The 20,663-nt window shown below is 46.8% G+C and overlaps 1 protein-coding gene across 1 annotated transcript in view; it reads left to right on the top strand.

The window, feature by feature from the left end:
• Positions 1 to 894: 894 nt before the first annotated feature.
• LOC138497199 (uncharacterized) overlaps positions 895 to 20,663 on the top strand; it is a 197,330-nt gene continuing 177,561 nt past the window's right edge. Inside the window, exon 1 of the mRNA XM_069620506.1 lies at positions 895 to 6,920. Within this exon, the coding sequence (XP_069476607.1) occupies positions 933 to 6,920 (5,988 nt within the window). The 5' untranslated portion in view covers positions 895 to 932. The remainder of the gene's footprint in view (positions 6,921 to 20,663) is intronic.

A 20,663-nucleotide genomic window follows, 5' to 3' on the forward strand; every position in this document is an offset into this window, starting at 1 on the left:
CTGCAATGCCTACTCTCTGAGCTTCAATTCCAGAGCGAATGTGCAGTATAGCGAGGCTCTGTAACCTAAGTTCCAGAAGGCTTATTTTGTTGTACACCATAGCATCTCTCTGATGCTTTTCTTATTAATTTGTATCAATTAGGATGCAATCATAAAAAGCCAAGGAGGAAAGAGTAGTACCAGATTCCATTTTGGTCACCAAGCAAGCTACCTTGGGATTACATATTGCACTTGTGCAGAGCAACGCATGTGTGGTGACTAGGATTTGAAAGAGCTGTACATTCCAGGTGTTCTACTGCTCTTTGCAGTAACAGAACCATTCCCATGTGTCAGTGTTAATCAGCAAATTGGTAATCCGAGGGAAGCCATGGATGAAGCTAGCCTATGTTGCTATTCCAATGTTTAGGTGATATTGCAAATCACATACTCATAAAGAGAGGTGCCAACAACATGGTGTTTGGTTTTGTGCATATGGAGCACTCTGAGCACTCCTCTATAATGTAAACTGGTCATGTGTAGCTCAATGTATGCCATTTTGGCAGCCTCTTGGCACTATTAACACTGCATATTATTTAATACGTTGGTTATTTTAGGAGGTAAACAAGTGATACATTCGCCTCTTACAGGATAAGCATCATCACACTTTTTCACTATTCAGGTGGTCCGTTTTGCAAACATGTCTCAATTGCTATAAAAGGTTAATGATCTCCTAAATAATTAATTTATTCCAAGTGTACCTTTTGCTTTTAGCTTTGATTCCTTGTTGCAGCCTATATTGCTAAAGCATGTCAAGTGCACCTCACATTTACACTACAGGTTTGCTTTCTTCAGAAAACTAAATGTGTCTTTTACTTTTGTTTTTCCAACAGGCATCCTGTGAAGATATTAATATCCTATTTGAGCAAATTGTCATTTGGGTCTCATCTGCAATAATGGCTATTTTACACCCAGCTCTAAAAATGTATGAGGATTGGTTAAGAACCAAGCGGCACGATTCACCAAATCCACAGGAGCTTGAAGGTGCAAGTGCCCTGGCATTGCAAAGCAGAGATTGCTCAGCTAACACACTTGCTTTGCAAAACCTCCAAAACGCGCCCTCATCAGCCACCGCCCTCGCTTTGCAAAACGTAAACGCGTCTGCAAAGTCATCATCAGTGGCCTGGCATGATTTAGAAATCTCTCAGCACTGCCCTGACACGTTCTGTGCAAGACTTAAAAAGAGATTGAAGCCTCCCCCGTGGAAGCACTATGTGAATGCAGCAGGTACAAAAATCACAAGAAAAGCATGCCATGGTAAGAGAACATCAACCGTTCATGAACTATTTAGGGCTCTGCGCAGTCACAAAGAAGAGATGGCATTCTTAAGAAAACGGCTACCGAAACCCACCAAAAAGGCCATTTCCAGCCAAGAAGCAACCGGAAAGCCATGGGTTGTGACTGGTGGCTTAGTTCGTGGCAATGAGACCATTAATGCTTGCAAAAGCCACAATAGTAAAGATGAGCAGATATCCAACATTATTTTACAAACAATATTTAAAAGAGACATGTACAGTACAAACATAATAGAAGATGTTTTGTCTGAAATTATCCAGCGGATAGTCACAGATTTAGGGCGTTTGCCTCTTTCTCTTCCATACTTTGCTGCCGGATTTAGGCGCCATTTTACTCAGCTGCGCGTTCCGCAGCTCACCATTTTGTCATGTGTTAAAATTCTAAAACATGATTCTAAATCCGATATTAAAGAGGTAGCGAAAATAACTGCTCAAACTTTACTCGGGGAAGTACACGCTGTGGTTATATCAGGACTACCGAAGGGCGAATTCACAAGAGGAAAACATTATCGTCACGAGGAAATGTTTTCAGGTGGAGCCTGTTCTTTTAACATGCCTGCCCTGCCTGACAGCCATGAGATATCAGAAATGAAACCTTGCCCAATTTCAGTGGCAGAAAAGATCATCCAGCAAGTAATTGACAGATTTAACATGTTTGTCATAACCAGACTAGAGATGATTGCAAAATCTGAAGCCGAATGTACGGGCCGCACAACAACTGAACATGATATCACTGGACACCCTAACAGTTCATTATCTGAAATGTTGCCCATCTCACCATTTGGCGCAAGTCATCATAAAAATGCTGCACCCATGAAAGAACAAATTGTATTTAAAATAAAAGTTTCAAACCCTCTACTAATCCTTCCTAGCTTTGTTTCATCTAAAGATTTTAAGAAACGCCTCAAACGGGTTTATGTGTCCAAAGCTGTTCTGGAACTTTATGCCAAGTCTGCCCTAAAGGATGTTCTCAGGGCAATTGAGGTGGAGTTACGGCAAGGCGACAACCAAATGGATCTAATGGGTGCTGATGTGGCTGCAATTAAGATAATCTGCTCCATCACTGGAATGCTGGAAGATGAAAACAGAAGCAGTTTGTTGTCAAAAAAAGAGTTTAAGCCATTGGATTTATTCAATCTGCCAAGATGCCAGTCTCGTATTGCACCGTACCGTTCTCCAGTGAACAATATCAAGACTACCATGCGGTTTCCTTCACCGAAGCCTGATGGACTAAAGGACTCTTTTTCCCTAAGGGATCCATCAAGGATTTCCATTATTTATTCGGAACAAGGAAATAACAAAAGCCAGTTACCATCTATCAATCCCATGCTTCTAAACCAGCCCTTGCCAAAGGAACTTTCCACTCAACATGACAACCATGGGAATGTGTCTTCTCTTTACAATGAACATAGCAATGCTGGAATTAACCAAAGTCGCGTGTTAAGGAAGACAGAATATCCTCTTGCCACATATGGTGAGCCAAAAACTAAGGTCAGTAGGGGCCAGACATCTGAAGATATGCAAATGGATTCAGAGGGTGTTATGGATTTTAATGGAGGCAGTACACCCCAGACAATCACAACACCTGGAATGGGGAATCATTTGAAAGAATTAAATAATAAACATGGGCAGTGTTTACTCCAGACGCCGCTTGGGGCAAGGACAGTAAAGCATCCTCTGGGTATGCAAAATGCTATAAATAGAAGCATTCAAAACAACTTGAAATCTGCATCAACCCCTTTAACATCCTATGGTAGCAACGGCAAAAATATCCATGCCAAGCAAGTTCCAATTGACCAAAACAGCCTAGTTGAAAGAATTGCAAATTCACTTCTAAGTGGCTTTGCCTTTGTTACAACTAACACCCGACAAGATGGGGCAAATGCAGATTATTCGGTTGAACATTTACATGAAAATATAGGGCAATCACTTAATATATGTGAAGCTCTACCATCAAATCACTCTCCTGATCTTTTGAATGGGAACAAAGTTGAAGACTTGATAAAACATGTTTTCGACATAATGTCAGATGACAATTGTCCAGATAAAGATCAAAGGGATGTAATGAATTCAATACAATCCGAGAAATTACTTTCTGAGCGCAGTCCTCCTAGTTCAGCCACATTTAAGCATGCAGCTTTGCCCCAAAGTGCCTTTGTCAAAGCTTCAAGCTATCAATGTGATTTCTCTCAGTCCTCTATTAACCTGATAAATACAGTTGCTGAAAAATTAGTATCAGCACTTTTGGGATCACGTTTATCGTCTCTGGATTTCCGTCCTCAGGATGCAATTTGTGGTAAAGATCTGAAAATATCAACAGACACTCAAGCAAATAATGTAGAACAAACATTGGGTGCTAAAGAGTTGTTAAAAATGTGTCCAAATCTGGATACTATGGAAATTGCTCTGGACCAACACAAGTCACTGAAAGCAAAGTCATCCCGCAAATCTCTTGACTCTCTTTCTATGACCAAATCCATGGCACCTCTACAGTGCAACCAGAAAGTAGAGTCATCTCTCAGATCTCCTGACTCACTCTTTCATTTCAAATCCTCAGCCACTCTACAACGTAACCAGAAAGCAGAGTCATCTCTCAACTCTTCTGACTCGCTCTCTATGACCAAATCCTCAGCAACTCTACAACGTAACCAGAAAACAGAGTCATCTCTCAGATCTCCTGACTCGCTCTCTATGACCAAATCTACGGCAAATCTACAATGCAACCAGAAAGCAGAGTCATCTCTCAGATCTTCTGACTCGCTCTCTATGACCAAACCCACAGCAACTCTGCAATACATCCAGAAAGCAGAGTCATCTCTCAAATCTCCTGACCCACTCTCTATGACCACATCTACAGCAGTTCTACAATGCAACCATACTTTGAATGACTCTGAACTAGATGTATTAAACAATGATCTGAAAATACATGTCAAAGATATATTGAACATAAATGGAAAGCGAGCAAGAACTACTTCACCTCCATCCATTAAAGATCCTTCAGATGTTCCATTACATCCGGAATTAACATCACAGCAATGGCCTCCATCCATCTCTTCCTGCAACTCAACTAATAGAGAAGTAGCAAATAGAGAAGGAGAAAAGAAGCAGGCATTGCCTGTGGCTGCAGACACAATGAATGACATGCATACTGAACCTTTTGTGACACGTAAGCACAAAACTATGGAAACCATGAATTTGAATAAAGGAGACCCAAATCACTTCATTCCATCAGAGGTCCCTTTACTGCCCTCAAGTGTGGGTGATGGGCTTCAAAAAGGGACATTCATATGGGATGGGCAGAAGATCATGATTAATCTTTCTTCTGAAGATCTTGTAAAATTGGCAGGTAGGAAAATTCAAAGAACGATTTTCATGGAATTTAAGGCAAAAACACACATTTTTCAAAAGGACATCGAATTTTGCAATTTCTTTTCTGAACCAATTTGTGAAGCCACTGTTAAATTGGTTTTTCAGCAAGTTTTATATTATACACATAATGGTAATGCTAAAAGATATGACAATAGAAAAAAACAAGAAACACTGTTGAAAGGGGATTTTCAGAAGGTCTCTTCTGAAGTCCTGTCATTGAATGGGAATTCTGTATCTCACGACGACCTAATGCAGCATATATCTGAGAAAGAAATCCATGAAATGCGCCATTCAGTTATGGGGTTACTTTCACAGAAAACTGTTCAGAGTCCTAAAAGTCAGCAATGTACCATTGACTTATTTTGGCTTTCAGGAGAAATAGTCGGACTTACCATGGAAATTCTGGTTGTTAGTTTCTTCACAGACATTGCACATCTGCCTGCAATAAGACTCCCAGATTACAAAGAAGGCATACGCCAAGATCATCACAATGCAAGTGATGATCAAGGCGTTGGACCAAAAATTAACAATACATTATCTGCAATAGAGGAATCCAAAGAACTGCAAACTCCAGTGCTACATGCGCAGAAAGTATATCAGCAAAGCCAACTATCTGCAGATGTGACACTATCAGGAAATAGTGCTAAGCCATTAGATAGCTCTGTTGCAATGACAGTAAAGAAAAAAACGCCTGTCCCTCCCTCACATTTGAAGATGGAATCTGAGCAAGTAACGGATGGTAATACATTGGGGATTTCTAACATTGATAATACACATAACAATGACTGTGATGAGGAATCAAGTGAAGAAAGTGATATGTCACTCATCAATGATCCACATTTCAATGGAACCAAGTTGGGGAATATAGTCATTCAACTTGCAAGTTCTATCTTCCCTTCATCACCTAGCCCCAACAAAAACCAAAGCAGGCAGGCGATAATGACCCTTGATTCCAAGAAAGTGGCAAATAAACTGATACTTGAAATAAAAGATGAATTCTGGGATTCAATTGATAAAGAGTTTGAGCTTTATGTGTACTCAAGGGCTGAGGTCAAGAAAGTGGCACAAGTAGTTTACAGGAAAATATTAAGAGACTACAAATCTCTATCTGAATTGCAGACTGAGATCAGGAAAAAGAACACCTTTGTGGTGCACAACATTGCAAACGCAATAATACTAGAATTGATTCATAAACGGCCTCAAGCCTTTTTATCGTCTGAGTCTCCGTCTCCTACAGAAGACACATCTGACTTGCAAGTGTCTTTAGACAATGAAGCCCAAAGAGACACATATGGAAGATATGACTTACGTTCTAAGATTTACTCTGCTGATCTCCTGGAAGCCATGTTTTGCAAACTCTTGTGTAGAATATTCACATCCATTTATGGCCCCAACGATGAGATTAACTATGAACACAATGAGGAGTTATTATGTGAGATTATTTTAACATTTTTTAATTCTGTATCACTGGATCTCACAGAAGCTCATGTTGTAATTGTTCGAAATATTGAAGGAATAGAGTGTTTTCCTACAGTTACTGATGATGCCATTCATACTATGGTGGATACTGTTTTCAACAGCCTTTTAGAAGAGTATGGATCTGACCTAGAGGTTTATAAACACATAGCAGGCGGCAATACGATGGTTGTCACTTTAATTAATAATTTAATACTGGCAGAAATGGCCACCTTCTCTCTTGAAAGAAATGTTTTGAAAGTAGCACCATCTACTTTTAATGAAACTCTGGAGATTGCATTTATGGTGCAGAATATTCTAACAGAGGTAAGGAAGGCCAAGAGTCATCGCCAGATCGCACAGACACTTTCTGCTGCCATATGGTTGGACATCCTCCTCCCAAAGATAGTGTTTTATGTCTGTCATCCATCCTACAAGATCAGTCCACATTGCGTATGCCAACCATGTCCATCAGAAGACAATTGTGCTCAAATCACCAAGCGACTTAGGCACAAAGTACTGGAGAGCATCAGTGGGGAGACCTCATGGAACATGAATAATTCCAATTCAAACAGTTGTCTACAAGATCAAGTGGACTTTGAAGCAGTGGCTCAAGACGTTTCCATAAGGCTCTTGCAGTTTGTTCACACACCAGAAGCAGCAAAAGAAGCTTTAATCACTGGGCAGGAATTTGTTTTTGATTTATTGACCAGTGCGATCATTTCTGACATGAGCCTTCATCTCAAACCTCTGCTATCTGGCAAGGTAATAGTCCTAATTATTACTTTTATTATTGTTGTTAATTGTGCTGTTATTAATGCAGTATTGTTATTTAACTATTACATTTTTCTAATCAGAGGTTCTTACAACACAAACATAGTTCTTGACAGGATGAAATCCAGCATAAAATGCATCATTAAGAGTATCATATTGAATTCATTATAGTATTGCAAAAGCAAACACTCCAGAAGAAGCATATGTCGATCAGGAACACCTTGGAGTGATGGGAAACACTGTAATCATTATATATGCTCCAAATGTGACATAAGAGGCTTTCTAAACGAATCTATTCATGGGTGACACATCTGATGGAAGGGGCAATAATGCTGGGAGGGTATTTAAACAAATTGCTGACCTAAAGCAAGTAGAGTTCACTCTGCTATCTACTCTGACTCCACATGACCTGTTGGGCAAGGTGATGGAATGGTGGTGGTGTGGGGTTCTGTATCAATAAGGGCAGTCCCACTGCCCACTACACACACCGCCTTCTGACATCACCTTTTCCCGTTATCAATATAACACTCTTCAACTCCTCCTTCATAGTCCTCTAACTGTTCTGGCTTTCTACCCACTCCCTGGACCTCTCAACTCCTTCCCTGACCCGAACCTTCTCCTTAAAGTCACTTCTCACCAAAATCCCCACTGTTATGCTGGGGGACTTTGACCTTCCAATACCTTTTGCAGCCATGTGACTTGAACTTCAATACATCCTATTTGACCAGTCCCTCTACTCCCTCCATGACAAGTGTGCCCATTCTGATGCAAATTCTCTAGACCTTGGGCCTCATCACAAGTCTGGCGGTAATCCGGCACAATTTCTGCCGAGTGTAAATAGCGTTACTGCCGGGTCATACAGCGGAATTAGCGCTACATCACAACCTGGCGTGAATGCACCCCTGACTCCGGCGGTAACGTTATTAGCGCCTGGCAGAAACTGAGACATAATAAGGGTTAACGCTGACAAACCGGCGCTACTAACGCTACCGTCAGCGATCATGTTGCTATTAGCGCCAGTGGAAATTGCGTAACTGCCAGAATGGGAAGCATTAGGGTGGCCATTTTGAAAAACACAATCCATTAAATATCTCCACTTCTTACAGCCATCCAGTCCTGGAAAGAAGCCAGAATGTCCCATGAGAGGATAAGAGGCAAGGTGGCAGAACATTGCCTGCACAAACCCACATTTTGTGAGGGGGAGCTGGTGGTCCTCACAGATGAGGCTATTGCTCAGCGTGGGGAACATTATGGCAGTAGGCAGCAGAAGACCACTAGGCAGCGCAGGTCAGCCATCTGGAATGCCATCTGCCAGAAGGAGACAGCAGTGGCAAGTGTACCCCCTGATGGAGAGGACTGCCGCAAGCGGTGGAATGATTTGAGGGTCAGGGCGCAGAGACTGCTGTCCCAATACTGCCAGGAGTCCCTGGTGACTGGAGGGGGCACTGTGGAGCCAATGGTCCTCACTGCCTGGGAGGAGAAATGCAGTATTGGGCTGGACATCGAAGGAATAGAGGGAGTTGGCATTGCAGAGGTGGGTGCCAGGAGGCAGGAGGTGAGTCAACCCCCCCAACACAAATGCATGCACAAATGACAGCATAGCATAAGATGCCCCAGTGTAGACATTGTAAGGAAGGCATGGTATCGAAGTAAGACAGACACAAGAGACCACAGTTCAAGGGTGTTTATTGAACTTTCACAAAGGGTTGAAAAACGCTCTCTAAACCTAAATCTGCAGATGGGAGCAAGCTACGACCATCAAATAATAATAATAAAGTCCTAGTGGAGTCTTGTCAGAATAAAAGGGCCTATACTAAAAATGTCATGGCCACAGGCCCCAGAACACAAACACCACACCATCTTCTGATGGGGGCAATGGGTCACTTGACTCACTTATGGGCCTTTGGGACCCATAAACACATGGGCCCTGGCTGGACTCAGACCTGGTGCCTTTGGCACCAGGCTCATATAGAGATGTGAGCAGGAACACTTTATTTCAGTGCAGGAGTGCTTTTACTTTATTTCAGTGCAGGAGTGCTTTTATTTTACAAGAACTTTCCAGGAGCTGAAAGCCTTTATTCCAGAGAACATCCTCATGTGCTGATACATCGGCTGTGGCTCCCTAGGCCTGGTCTTCATGTGCTGACTCATCGGGTGTGGCAGGGTGTGGCAGGGTGTGGCAGGGTGTTGCAGGGTGTGGCAGGCAGGCTGTACCTGGTGGGCGTGGCTTTAGAAGCTCAGCTATAAAAGCTGCTCCATCCTTAAGGCCGGTGCTTCACATTACTGTGCACTCGCGTGCAACGTGATGCTCACCGCCACTTGGATCAGTTTACTTACCTTTGAAACCAGGTGTTCTCCTGCATACTCACCTCCAGGAAACTGGTGCTTCATCTGCAGACTCATCTCCTGACATCGAGTGATCTTGATCCCGACGCTGCAGCACCACGCTCCGCATCCACGAACTCGGAACCTGTGAAGAAGAAGAAAGACAAGGTTAGAACATCCGTCATAGGGCCACACCGCATTTGAAACCTGCGCTCCCCCTAGTTAACAATTTACCGGCTAATGTACTGCTGCAGCTTTGTTCCTCGTCCCCTCCGGCTGCCGCCTCGAGCTCTGCAGCTTTTGCCGAGCCAGCAGCCAGCATCACCTGCAAGGGAAGAAAGCAAAAGAGCAAACATCAAAAGCGAACGGACAGCAATACAAGACAACAAACTTTACAATACAACAAAAACAGACGAGGAAAGACAAAGGCACACAGGAACACTTACCTGAAGTATAGTGGCTTAGTCGCAGCAGGACTGGACTACCACGTGCAAGAGACCAGTGAAGGAACTCGGTCCAGATCATACAAGTGCCCCTGCCAGAAGCAGCAGGACGGAGTGCTCGCCAAAACTAATCAACAGGTGAGCTTTCCAGGGACAGCGCATCCCACGAGTACCACGGTTTGGGAGAAGGGGTTTGGAAGTTGATCAGGCACACAAGCAGGCATACTCACACCCCCTATTCTCCACGCAGGAGCAGTTCTGAGCAGTATCACCTATTACCACCAGTCACCACATAAGCGCAGAGAGCGAAGTCGGACCCGAGCGACCTCACCCCCAGGAGGGCTGCAACCGTGCCCCAAAGCCTCCACAGAAAGCAGGTGAGCATAACAGAACGCGAAGCATCTTCCAATCTCTGCCTGGGCATTATGGAAACTTCTGAAATGGAGCAGTTGGCCCGATTACTAGGAGAGTTACCGGCTGAAGTTCATGCCTCAAGACAGGAAACCAATGCCCTATGGAGGGATCTAATTGTGAACCGGGAGCGGACAGATGAACTAGCAAGGCAAATGCTCCAGGCATAGGCAGACCAGGTCCCACTGCCGGAGTATGCTCCTCCTGCCGTGCTCCCACAGCCCACACCAGTACAGGTGGTTCTTCCAGGGGGGTTCTCCTGGCCCCGCCAGAACGCTTCACAGGTGATCCGAATAAGTATGCCATCTTTATGAATCAATGTCACCTACATTTCTTGTGCAGACCTGGGGCATTCCCCAATGATCAAGCGAGAGTGACATTTGTACTCTCATATATGACAAGTAGTTCAGCGGACTGGTCAATACCCTTGGTAAATCAGGATGATCCTTTGCCTCGAGACTTTGTGGTTTCCAGTGTGAAATGGAGAAACTATTTGCACGGCATACTCATGGATGGCCTCTGGACAATGAACGGTTGTCACTACGGCAGAGTAATCAAGACCTACTAACATATATTGCTTCGTTCAATAATCTGGTAGCACAAACTAACTGACCAGAGGAGAAAAGAATTATGCTCTTTTACCGAGGCTTGTGAGGGGAACTTAAGGACGTATTAGCCCAAGTAGTAAATCCCCCGGAAAGATGTGCTGAATACATCGACCTGACAGTGCAGCTCGATCACAGATTGCAGGATCGGAAGATGGATTGGGCCAAGGCCGAGGAGCGGTCGGTCTATGTGCGACCTCGTGTGAATCAAACCAAATCCCATGATCAGTCCGAGCCAATGCAAATCGGAGGCTTGCAGAGCCAACTCACCAAGGCAGAAAGGGAGAAAAGGAGACAGCAGCAGCTTTGTTTGTACTGTGGTAAGGCATGTCACTATCTCTGAGAATGCCCGGTGAAACCACCCAGGAAAGCAGTTGGAGCAACTGACAAGGGTGAAGAAGAAGAACAGGACTCGGGAAACGCCAACGCCCACCAAGCGTAGGGGTCCACTTGTCGAGCAGTGAAAAGGAACCTATACAGACCTCACATCTGGTCATCCCTGTGCTCCTGGTAAACCACAAGCAACTGTTGAAAGTACATGCCTTGGAGGCATACATTGACAGTGGGGCTGTGGGAAATTACATGAACCAAGATCTGGCTACCCGGATAGGCCTTCCTCTCCGACAGAAGCAGGTTTCGGAAAACGTCACAACAGTTGATGGATCTAAGCTATCATCTGGCCCAGTGATGCATTACACTGAGAAGGTCACACTTCTGTGTCAGGACGGTCACCAAGAGGGCATCACCTTCAATCTCATTGGTGTGCCTCAGTTCCAGATAATATTTGGAATGCCCTGGCTGAAGACACACAATCCCAAGTTCTGACCCTTTCCCAAGACTGTGCCAACACCTGTTATAGCAAGGGATTCTCATTAAAAGGTCTTACCAACCGAGGTTCATCGAAGAAAGAAACCATACTGGGCCTCCCCAGTTCACTACCACCTGAATACCTGCATTACCAAGATGTCTCCAAAAAGAGCAAGCAAACAGCCTACCTCCGCACCGATCGTATGACTGCCAAATTGATCTGGTACCTGGAGCTCAAGTTCCCTGCAGCTGGATTTACGCCCTAACAGAACGGGAAAACCAGCATCTAAAAACCTACCCCGATCCGTATCTGGCAAATGGCTTCATTCGTCCATCCAAGTCCCCTGCATCCTTGCCCCTTTTTTTTGTGCCTAAAAAGGAGGGAGACCTGAGAACTTGCATTGACTACAGAGCACCTAACCAGATCACAGTAAAAAAACAGTACCCATTACCGCTTATCCCCGAGCTCTTGGATCAAAAACGCTCAGATATATACAAAACTAGACTTACGAGGGGCCTGCCATCTAGTCAAAAAAGGAGATGAGTGGAAGACAGCCTTTTGCATGAAATATGGCCTTTATGAATATCAGGTTATGCCCTTTGGACTATGTAATGCCCCGGCGCCGTTCCAATTTTTCATGAATGACGTGCTCCGTGAACTGTTGGATATCTGCGCTCTTGTCTATATTGTTGACATTCTTATCTATTCGACCACCAAGGAGGACCACGTCAACCATGTCCGGGCAGTTTTGGAGAAACTGCGGCAACACCTGCTATATGCGAAATTGGAGAAATGCTTCTTTCATGTGATAGAGGTAGAATTCCTTGGCTTTATTCTCACACCGCGGGGTGTACGCATGGACATGCGCAAATTAGACGCTATCCTTAACTGGCCCTCACCGACATCCATAAAGGGAGTACAGAGTGTACTGGGGTTTGCCAACTTTTATCGACGGTTCATTCCCGGGTTCTCCCAGATCGTCCACCCAATCACCTCTTTAATACGGAAAAATAAACAATTTAATTGGTCCGCAGAGGCAGAGAAAGACTTCCAGGAGCTAAAACAATCATTTACCACAGCACCAATCCACGGCATCCTCGACCAGAACTACCATATGTGTTCGAAACTGATGCTTCCAACATAGCAATGGGAGCAGTCCTGTCACAACGAGACCCTGAAACAGGTCAGTTACATCCCGTGGCATTCTGGTCTCGCAAGTTTTCAGCCCCTGAATTGAATCATGCAATCACTGATAATGAACTGCTAGCAATTAAGGCAGCGTTAAAAGCCTGGAGACATTATCTTCTTGGAACTAGACATACAGTCACCATCGTCACGGATCATTGCAATCTACAATATCTGAAGACCGCTAAAGTGCAATCATCATGCCAACTCTGCTGGGCTCTCTTCTTTGTGGAATATGACTTCGTCATCACCTATAGACCCAGAGTATGCAATGGAAAAGCAGATGCCCTGTCTCGCATGAGTGAGGGACAAGAGGCATTCACTACACCAGACCCGGTGGACCATCATCCCGGAAGGACGAATCCAAGGCATGATTGCCGCAACCACCACTCTAGACAACTTAAAATCTAACTTGCAACACTTGATGAGTCCACCAGCGCAGCAGGAATGGCTAGGGAAGGGAGACTGGTATACGATTGTGGACAACCTACCATACTACCAAGGATGATTGTACATCCCGGATAAGACATTACAGAATCAAATCATCGCAAACTATCATGATTCATTAGTAGAAGGGCATCCGGAAATAGCCAAAACCCTAGCTAAAATAAAGAAAAATTACTGGCGCCAACTTGGCGAAAGGACATTGTAAAGTTCATCACAACCTGTGGCACCTGTGCACAACACAAATCCCAAAAACAAAGTCCCGCAGGTCTGCTACGTCCTTTATAAGTACCCCCAGCACCTTGGCATACGCTATCAATGGATTTAATTACAGACCTTCCCTCCTGTAATAGATACAATACCATCTTAGTCGTCGTAGATCTGTTTTCCAAAATGTCCCACTTTATTCCCCTGAAAGGTCTCCCAACTGCTTCTACTCTGGCTACCGTGATTTTAGAACAGATTTTCCAGCTACACAGGTTCCCATCAATATTGATATCAGACCGAGGAACACAGTTTGTCTCTGCATTCTGGAAAAAGTGTTGTAAAATTGCCAAAATCGACCTCCGGTTATCTACAAGCCATCACCCCCAAACCGACGGCCAAACCGAACAGACTAACCAGACCCTCGAGCAATATATAAGGTGTATGCTGCAACAAACCGAGGATACCTGGAAAGACATACTTTGGTTAGCAGAGTACGCATAGAACAACTCTATTCACACCAGTACGGGACAAAGCCCATTCTACATAGTGTACGGTCGACATCCACAGACATCCGTTTTTGACACACTAGAATCATTAGAAATGCCGGCTATAACGACCTTACACAAAACCATCACCCAGGTTCTTAAGGAAGCAGCAGAGCATCTTGCCAGAGCCAAAGAGAAACAGAAGCAGTTTGTGGATCGACACCGAAGGGAAGCTCCCAACTACCAAGTCGGAGTCAAGGTTTGGTTAGCATCCAAAAACATCCCCTGAAAGGACCTCAGGCGTTCCATCCCAGATATCTCGGACCCTACACTATCAAGGCTGTGATCAACCCTGTGGCCATGAAATTAGAATTACCAGCCCACATGCGGATCCACCCAGTGTTTCATGTCTCCCTCCTAAAACCATTGAGACCAGGTACGCGGATCAATACTCCACCGGATCCTGATATAGTTGAAGGAGAACCAGAATACAAAGTTAAAAGGATCCTAGACTCTAAGATGGTCCGGTCCAAGTTATACTACCTTATAGACTGGAAAGCTTATGGACCCCAAGATCGGACCTGGGAACCCAGTGAGCATGCACACGCTCCACGATTAATCAGGCAGTTCCACCGCAATAACCACACTAAACCAGGGCCAGGGGGACACCACCCATGAGAGGGACCTTGAGGGGGAGTGCTGTCATGGCCACAGGCCCCAGAACACAATAACCACACCATCTAGTGATGGGGCAATGGGTCACTTGACTCACTTATGCCCCTTTGGGACCCATAAATAGAGGGCCCTGGCTGGACTCAGTCCTGGCGCCTTTATTTCAGTGCAGGAGTGCTTTTACTTTATTTCAGTGCAGTAGTGCTTTTATTTTACAAGACCTTTCCAGGAGCTGAAAGCCTTTATTCCAGAGAACATCCTCATGTGCTGACTCATCAGGTGTGGCTCCCTAGGCCTGGTCTTCATGTGGAGACTCAGCTATATAAGCTGCTCCATCCTTAAGGCCAGTTCTTCGCTTTACTGTGCACTCGCATGCAACGTGACACCCCCTGCCGCTTTGACCAGTTTACTTACCTTTGAAAACCAGATGTTCTTATGCATACTCACCGCCAGGAAACGGGTGCTTCATCGTTTCATCTGTAGACTCATCTCCTGACATCCAGTGATCTTGATCCCGATGCCGCAGCACCGCACTCCGCATCCACAAACTTGGACCCTGTGAAGAAGAAGAAAGACAAGGTTAGAACATCTGTCCTAGGGCCGTGCCGCATTTGAACCCAGCACGCCCCCTAGTTAACAACTTACCAGCTACTGTACCGCTGCAGATTGGTTCCTCGTTCCATCCGGCTGCCGCCTCGAGCTCCGCAGCTTCTGCCGAGCTGGCAACATCACCTGCAAGGGAAGAAAGCAAAAGAGCAAACATCAAAGGCGGAACGGACAGCAAAACAAGACAACAAACTTTACAATACAACAAAAACAGATGAGGAAAGACAAAGGCAAACAGGAAAACTTACCTGTAGTATAGTGGCTTAGTCGCAGCAGGACTGGACTACCACGTGCAAGGGACAAGAGAAAGAACTTGGTCCAGATCATACAAGCGCCCCTGCCAGAAGCAGCAGGACGGAGTGCTCACCAAAACTAATCAACAAGTGAGCTTTCCAGGGAGAGCTCATCCCACGGGTACCACGGTTTGGGAGAAGGGGTCTGGCAGGGGATCAGGCACACAAGCTGGCATACTCATGCCCCCTATTCTCCATACAGGAGCAGTTCCGAGCAACATCACCTATTACCACCAGTCACCACATAAGCGCAGAGGACGAAGTTGGACCCGAGCGACCTCACCCCTGGGCGGGCTGCAACCATGCCCCAACGCCTCTGCAGAGACCAGCTGAGTGTAACAAAAAAAAATATTGCCAATCCTTACTGCTAATTTCCAAATAGAGTGGGGTAATGTTCATTAAAAAGAAAGACGTGTTCACAAAATGATAAGTCAGGATGTTCGGTCTCTTCCCCACGTTTTCAGCGCAGAGCAAAGCGGTTCACTCGATCCAAGCACAATCTCTGGCTTCTCTGACATGAGGATAGTTATATTTCCAGCATCAGGGCCTTCTGTGCCCAAGTCCCTTTTCCCATCAAAGTCTCTTGATTCAGAGGGCCTGATGTACAAAACAAAAAAGAAAGTTATTTTCTTCTTACAGTTTTCTGATTCAGGTGTCTCACCATGGATTCCCCGCTTTCGGCTCAGATCCCCTTATTACAAAAACAAAAGTTCAACATTGGATACCCCTCTTCCGGGCTCAGATCCCCTTCTTTGCTCAGGTAACTCACGGGCCACCCCGGTTCCCCTCAGCCGGGCTCAGATCCCTTCTTTGTATTCAATTAGTCTCCCTCAGCTGGGCTCGGATCATTTGCAGTTCACTTTACAATGATCGAAGACTTTTGAATGTGCACAGGATTTATCTTGACCCGTCGCAGGACCGCTTCGATATAAAGTTCCTTTTTCACCATATAGTTGCCATTCATTTGGCTGCCTAACAGAGACCTTCGAATGGGCGCCCACATGGCGCCGGACCACTCTGTACAGAGTATCTTATTTATGGCTTTCAAAGTACATTCACTCCATTGATTTCCACTTGTTCATACCGCTCATCTCATGCACTTCCAACACTGTTGTTTGTGTATTTCTTCATATAATGTTGCCGCTTGCAACCTTGGTTCAAACATAAACTGGTTTCATAACAGCCTTTCAGAGTCACCGGCGGTGCTGCTTTTACTGGTCCTGCTTTGTTGTAGGAGCCAAGGACAGTACCACAGTGGCAATCGCTCCTCCCAGCCTGGGTTATCAACAGAGGAGCACCCCAGATACATTGGACACCACGTAGGTTTGTTCAGCTTCAGTTCCCGGTCTTAGGCTTCTCACTTTCCAAAGTTTGTGAAAGTAACGGTTTCTAGGGGTCAAGGGCACTTCCCTCCTTGCAACCCTCTCCAGTCTGGCCGCTTTTCTTCTTGTGTTAAACTGCCATCTTGGAATTGCTGCTTCCTTGTGTGTTTTTGCTCGCTCAGAGTGTGCTTTCGTGCTCTGTCTTTTATCCGTGTGAGGAAGTGTGATGGGAGTCAGGTGTGTGTAATGATCAGTAATTGCCTGACCTTGCCTGACCATGGTGTTGGGACATGTCAGGTACACAGCTCTGGTGTTAGTCCGTTGTCGCAATTGTTCGTGTTGGGAAAGGGGGGTTTAGCTTCTAGGTATTCTACTAGTAGGATGGAGAAAAGGTGTTACAGGGAAGCGGATACCTCGTCTCACCCTTCAGTGTCCCACTTCCACTCCCCGAAGATCCCTCTTCCAGGTGATCCTCCCGCACTGCTCCACCCCAAGGAACTGCATCCAAAAGGGATGGCTTTGTCTTGGCCACTTAGATGACAGATCTCCGGGGACTAGCGGGTGAGACACCTTCAGGTTTCTCACAACAGGGACACATGGCAGCAGACACAGAAGCTGGGCATGCCAATAGGGCAGAGTAACGGGTGGCACATCAGCCACCCTCCACAGCAGCCAGGGGGCAGGGCACCAAGGGCAGCCCTGAGCTTCAAAGCAGTGGGAAGGGGTGGCAACTGAACCAAAGAAATGCCATGCGCAACACACTCCTACTGGTGCACCCTGTGCCAGCAGGATTGAGGTGCGTGAGCAACCACAACACCGTGCAGCAGTCACACCAGCATGTTTTTGGCCCAGTTGGCATGCCCCATGTTGGCATGGCAGACAAGCCACAGGGAAGTACATGTCCCCCACACTGACATGTGCCCAGCCTGCCAATCACTGTGCACCACAGTGCAACCTTGCTGGCTGCACAGCAGTGCCCCTTAGAACCATGCCACTGCCATGGACTAAGCCACCACCCCCACAATGTGAGTGACACACAGGGAGGGCACGTTGAGGCTTGAATTACCACAAGCATTCATGCCAGAAATGAGCTTTCCCAGCATGGACACGCTATCCTCCCAAAACACAGGCCAAAGACCAACTGGCCATGTGTCACATAATCATTACTACAAACAATTCCATGATGGTGGGCCCACATGCATGACCCCCTGACCAACTATGTCCCTTACAGGAATTGCCAGAGGCATCAGAGGAGGATGTTGTAGGCCCATCTAGCAGCAGCGCATCCAGGCCCTCAAGGTCTGTCACCAGCACCACCACCCTGCAAAGGCCCACTCCGGCCACACTGAAGTGGATGTCCCACTGCATAACACTGCAACAGAGCAAGACAAGCCAACGCCCATTCCACAGGCCACCAGGAGCAGGGCAAGGCACCCACACCTGCACCCGTAGGTACTGACACTGAGGCCACACCCGCTGGCAGGGCGACTGAGGAGGCACAGAAGGATACCAACCCAGTGTCACTGCCTAACTAAGGGCCATGGACCCATAAGATCCCACTGCACTGCCAGTGTCAACACTCCCCAGAGAGTCCACCATGCCGCCAGTGTCAACACTCCATGGAGAGCCCACTACACTGCCAGCATGCACGGACCCCTGACCCCGACATTGATAGACCCACATATGGCTCCGCTGAATAGAGCCCAGGGCCAGTGCAGAGCCCCTCACCCACACAGCACACACCAGTGTGCAGCATGCTGTCTTGGAGGCTTGAGGACATGGAGTGCAGACAGCGGGAGATGGAGTCAATTGGCCAGATGCACTCCGAACACTTGCGGGCCATTACGGACAGCATCTAAGGGGCTACCCGCTGGATAGAGTGGGCCATTGCGTGGAAAAGGGCCGAGACAACAGCCAACATGTCCGCCCTGACACTGTACGCCGAGAGGGTCAGGGAGATGACAGAAGGCATCTCTGCACTGGCAGAGACCATCCAGCAGAGCATGGAGGTGCAATGCAACAAAACCTGGGGACAGGCTCTGTCCCTTCCACTTCCACCACACCCACAGAGGGGTCTCAGCAGGGCATGCCAAGGCATCAGTCACAGCATTTTATGCACCAAAAATCCCCCGGGGCTGGCAGGGTGGGGGGGAGAGGTCACAATTGTGAAGGACTCTGAGACACTGATTGGCGTGAGTGGCCATGCTGGGGAGTTGGTGGTGTGAGGGGGGAGGGGTTTGCATGATGGCAACTTGGTGGTTTGAGGCGGGAGGGGGGATAGTGTGATGGGGAGTTGATGGTGGGAGGGGGTATAGTTGCAACATATGTTGGGTAAGGTGTCTGTCGGTGACATGTGCAGCGGACATGGTAACTGCCATGTGGCAGTGTATTTCCACCGTGCATGTGGCATGCTGGGTTCCCCATTGGCACTCCCTGGGCATCTGGTGGCAATTGGTGGGCATTGTGGGCTGGCCGCACATCAATGCATGGCTGTGATACTGGCAGCGTTGTTGTGTGAGGCAATGCGGTCATTTGTCAACATTGATTTGGTAAGTGCATGTTGTGTTGTGGTACCTGTAGTCATGTTGGTGTAAATGGTTGCTACGGTATGTGTACTACTGCATCTCCATGCGGGTAACTGTGACATGTCCATGCTTCCTGCCCTGTACTGTGACAGTGGTGTGCGAGGAGGTGAAGTACAGATTTCACATTCACTTGTCATGACATCATTTGTATAGTCATTCGCACCCCTTTTACCCCATTTGGGCATGTGCTTCACAAAGCATGTGTGCTGGCTTTTTTACTCACCCACTATCCAGGTCCGTTGTCCTCTGTGCCTTTCTATGTATCCTGGGAGTGTGCTGTTCCATCGGACCATGTGGGTGTAATGAGGGTAGCGTCCACAGCAGTAGGTGATGTACAGGTTGGGGTCGCAGGTGACCTGCACATTCAGGGAGTGGTAGTGCTTGCTGTTTCGGTACATTGCTTCATGGGCACGGGGGCCCACCAGCGCAAAATGGATACAGCCCAGGGCCGCAATCACATTTGGCATTTGGGCAATGGCATAGCACTGTGCCTTAATGGTGTTGTCCTGGGCTGGGGTTGTAGGCAGTGAGATGTGGCGTTGCACTTGCCGCAGGAGGGCTTCAAGCACCTGGGCCAACACTGCACAGAATGTGGCCTGTGCCATGCCATGCATCATGGCCACAGTGCTGGAAGGTGCCAGTTCCAAGAAATTGTAGGACAGACGCTAGCTTCAGCAGTGGGGGCACAGCTGTCCGGACGTTAATCCTGCTCCCTATGTCATCCTGTATTGTGCTGAGCAGCTCTGTTATGGTCTCCCTGTTGAGGAGGTACAGGGTGACTGCGAGAAACCTGAAGGAGTCTCACCCGTTAGTCCCCTGGGATCTGTCGTCCAGGTGGCCAGGACACGGCCATTGCTTTTGGATCCAGGTCCTGGGGGTGGACCAGTGCGGGAGTATCCCATGATTGGGGCGTCTTGGGGGAGTGGAAGTGGGACACTGGATGGCGAGACATGCTATTCCCTTCCCTGTAACACCTTTACCCCATCCTAACAGGTATGATACGTAGCAACTCAACCCCCCCACACCTTTTCTGACACAAGCACTTTCTCACGGACAACCCACTGGGAGGGAAAATGGACTAACACCCGAGCTGTGTACCTGTCCCATTACAATGGTCAGGCAGGGTCAGGCTATTATTGAGCATTACACAGACCTGACTTCCATCACCTCACACTTCCCCACACGGATAAAAGGCAGAGCACGAAAGCACACTATGAGCAATTCAAAGCACACGAGGAAGCGGCAGTTCCAAGATGGCAGTTTAATAGAAGGCAGAAGATGACAAGACCAAAGAGCATTGCAAGGAGGGAAGTACCCTTGACCTTTTCACCAAAAGACTGTAT

This window comes from Ambystoma mexicanum, chromosome 5q (genome assembly GCF_040938575.1).
Source record: "Ambystoma mexicanum isolate Mex_15411 chromosome 5q, UKY_AmexF1_1, whole genome shotgun sequence".
NCBI classification, from domain to species: Eukaryota; Metazoa; Chordata; class Amphibia; order Caudata; family Ambystomatidae; genus Ambystoma; species Ambystoma mexicanum.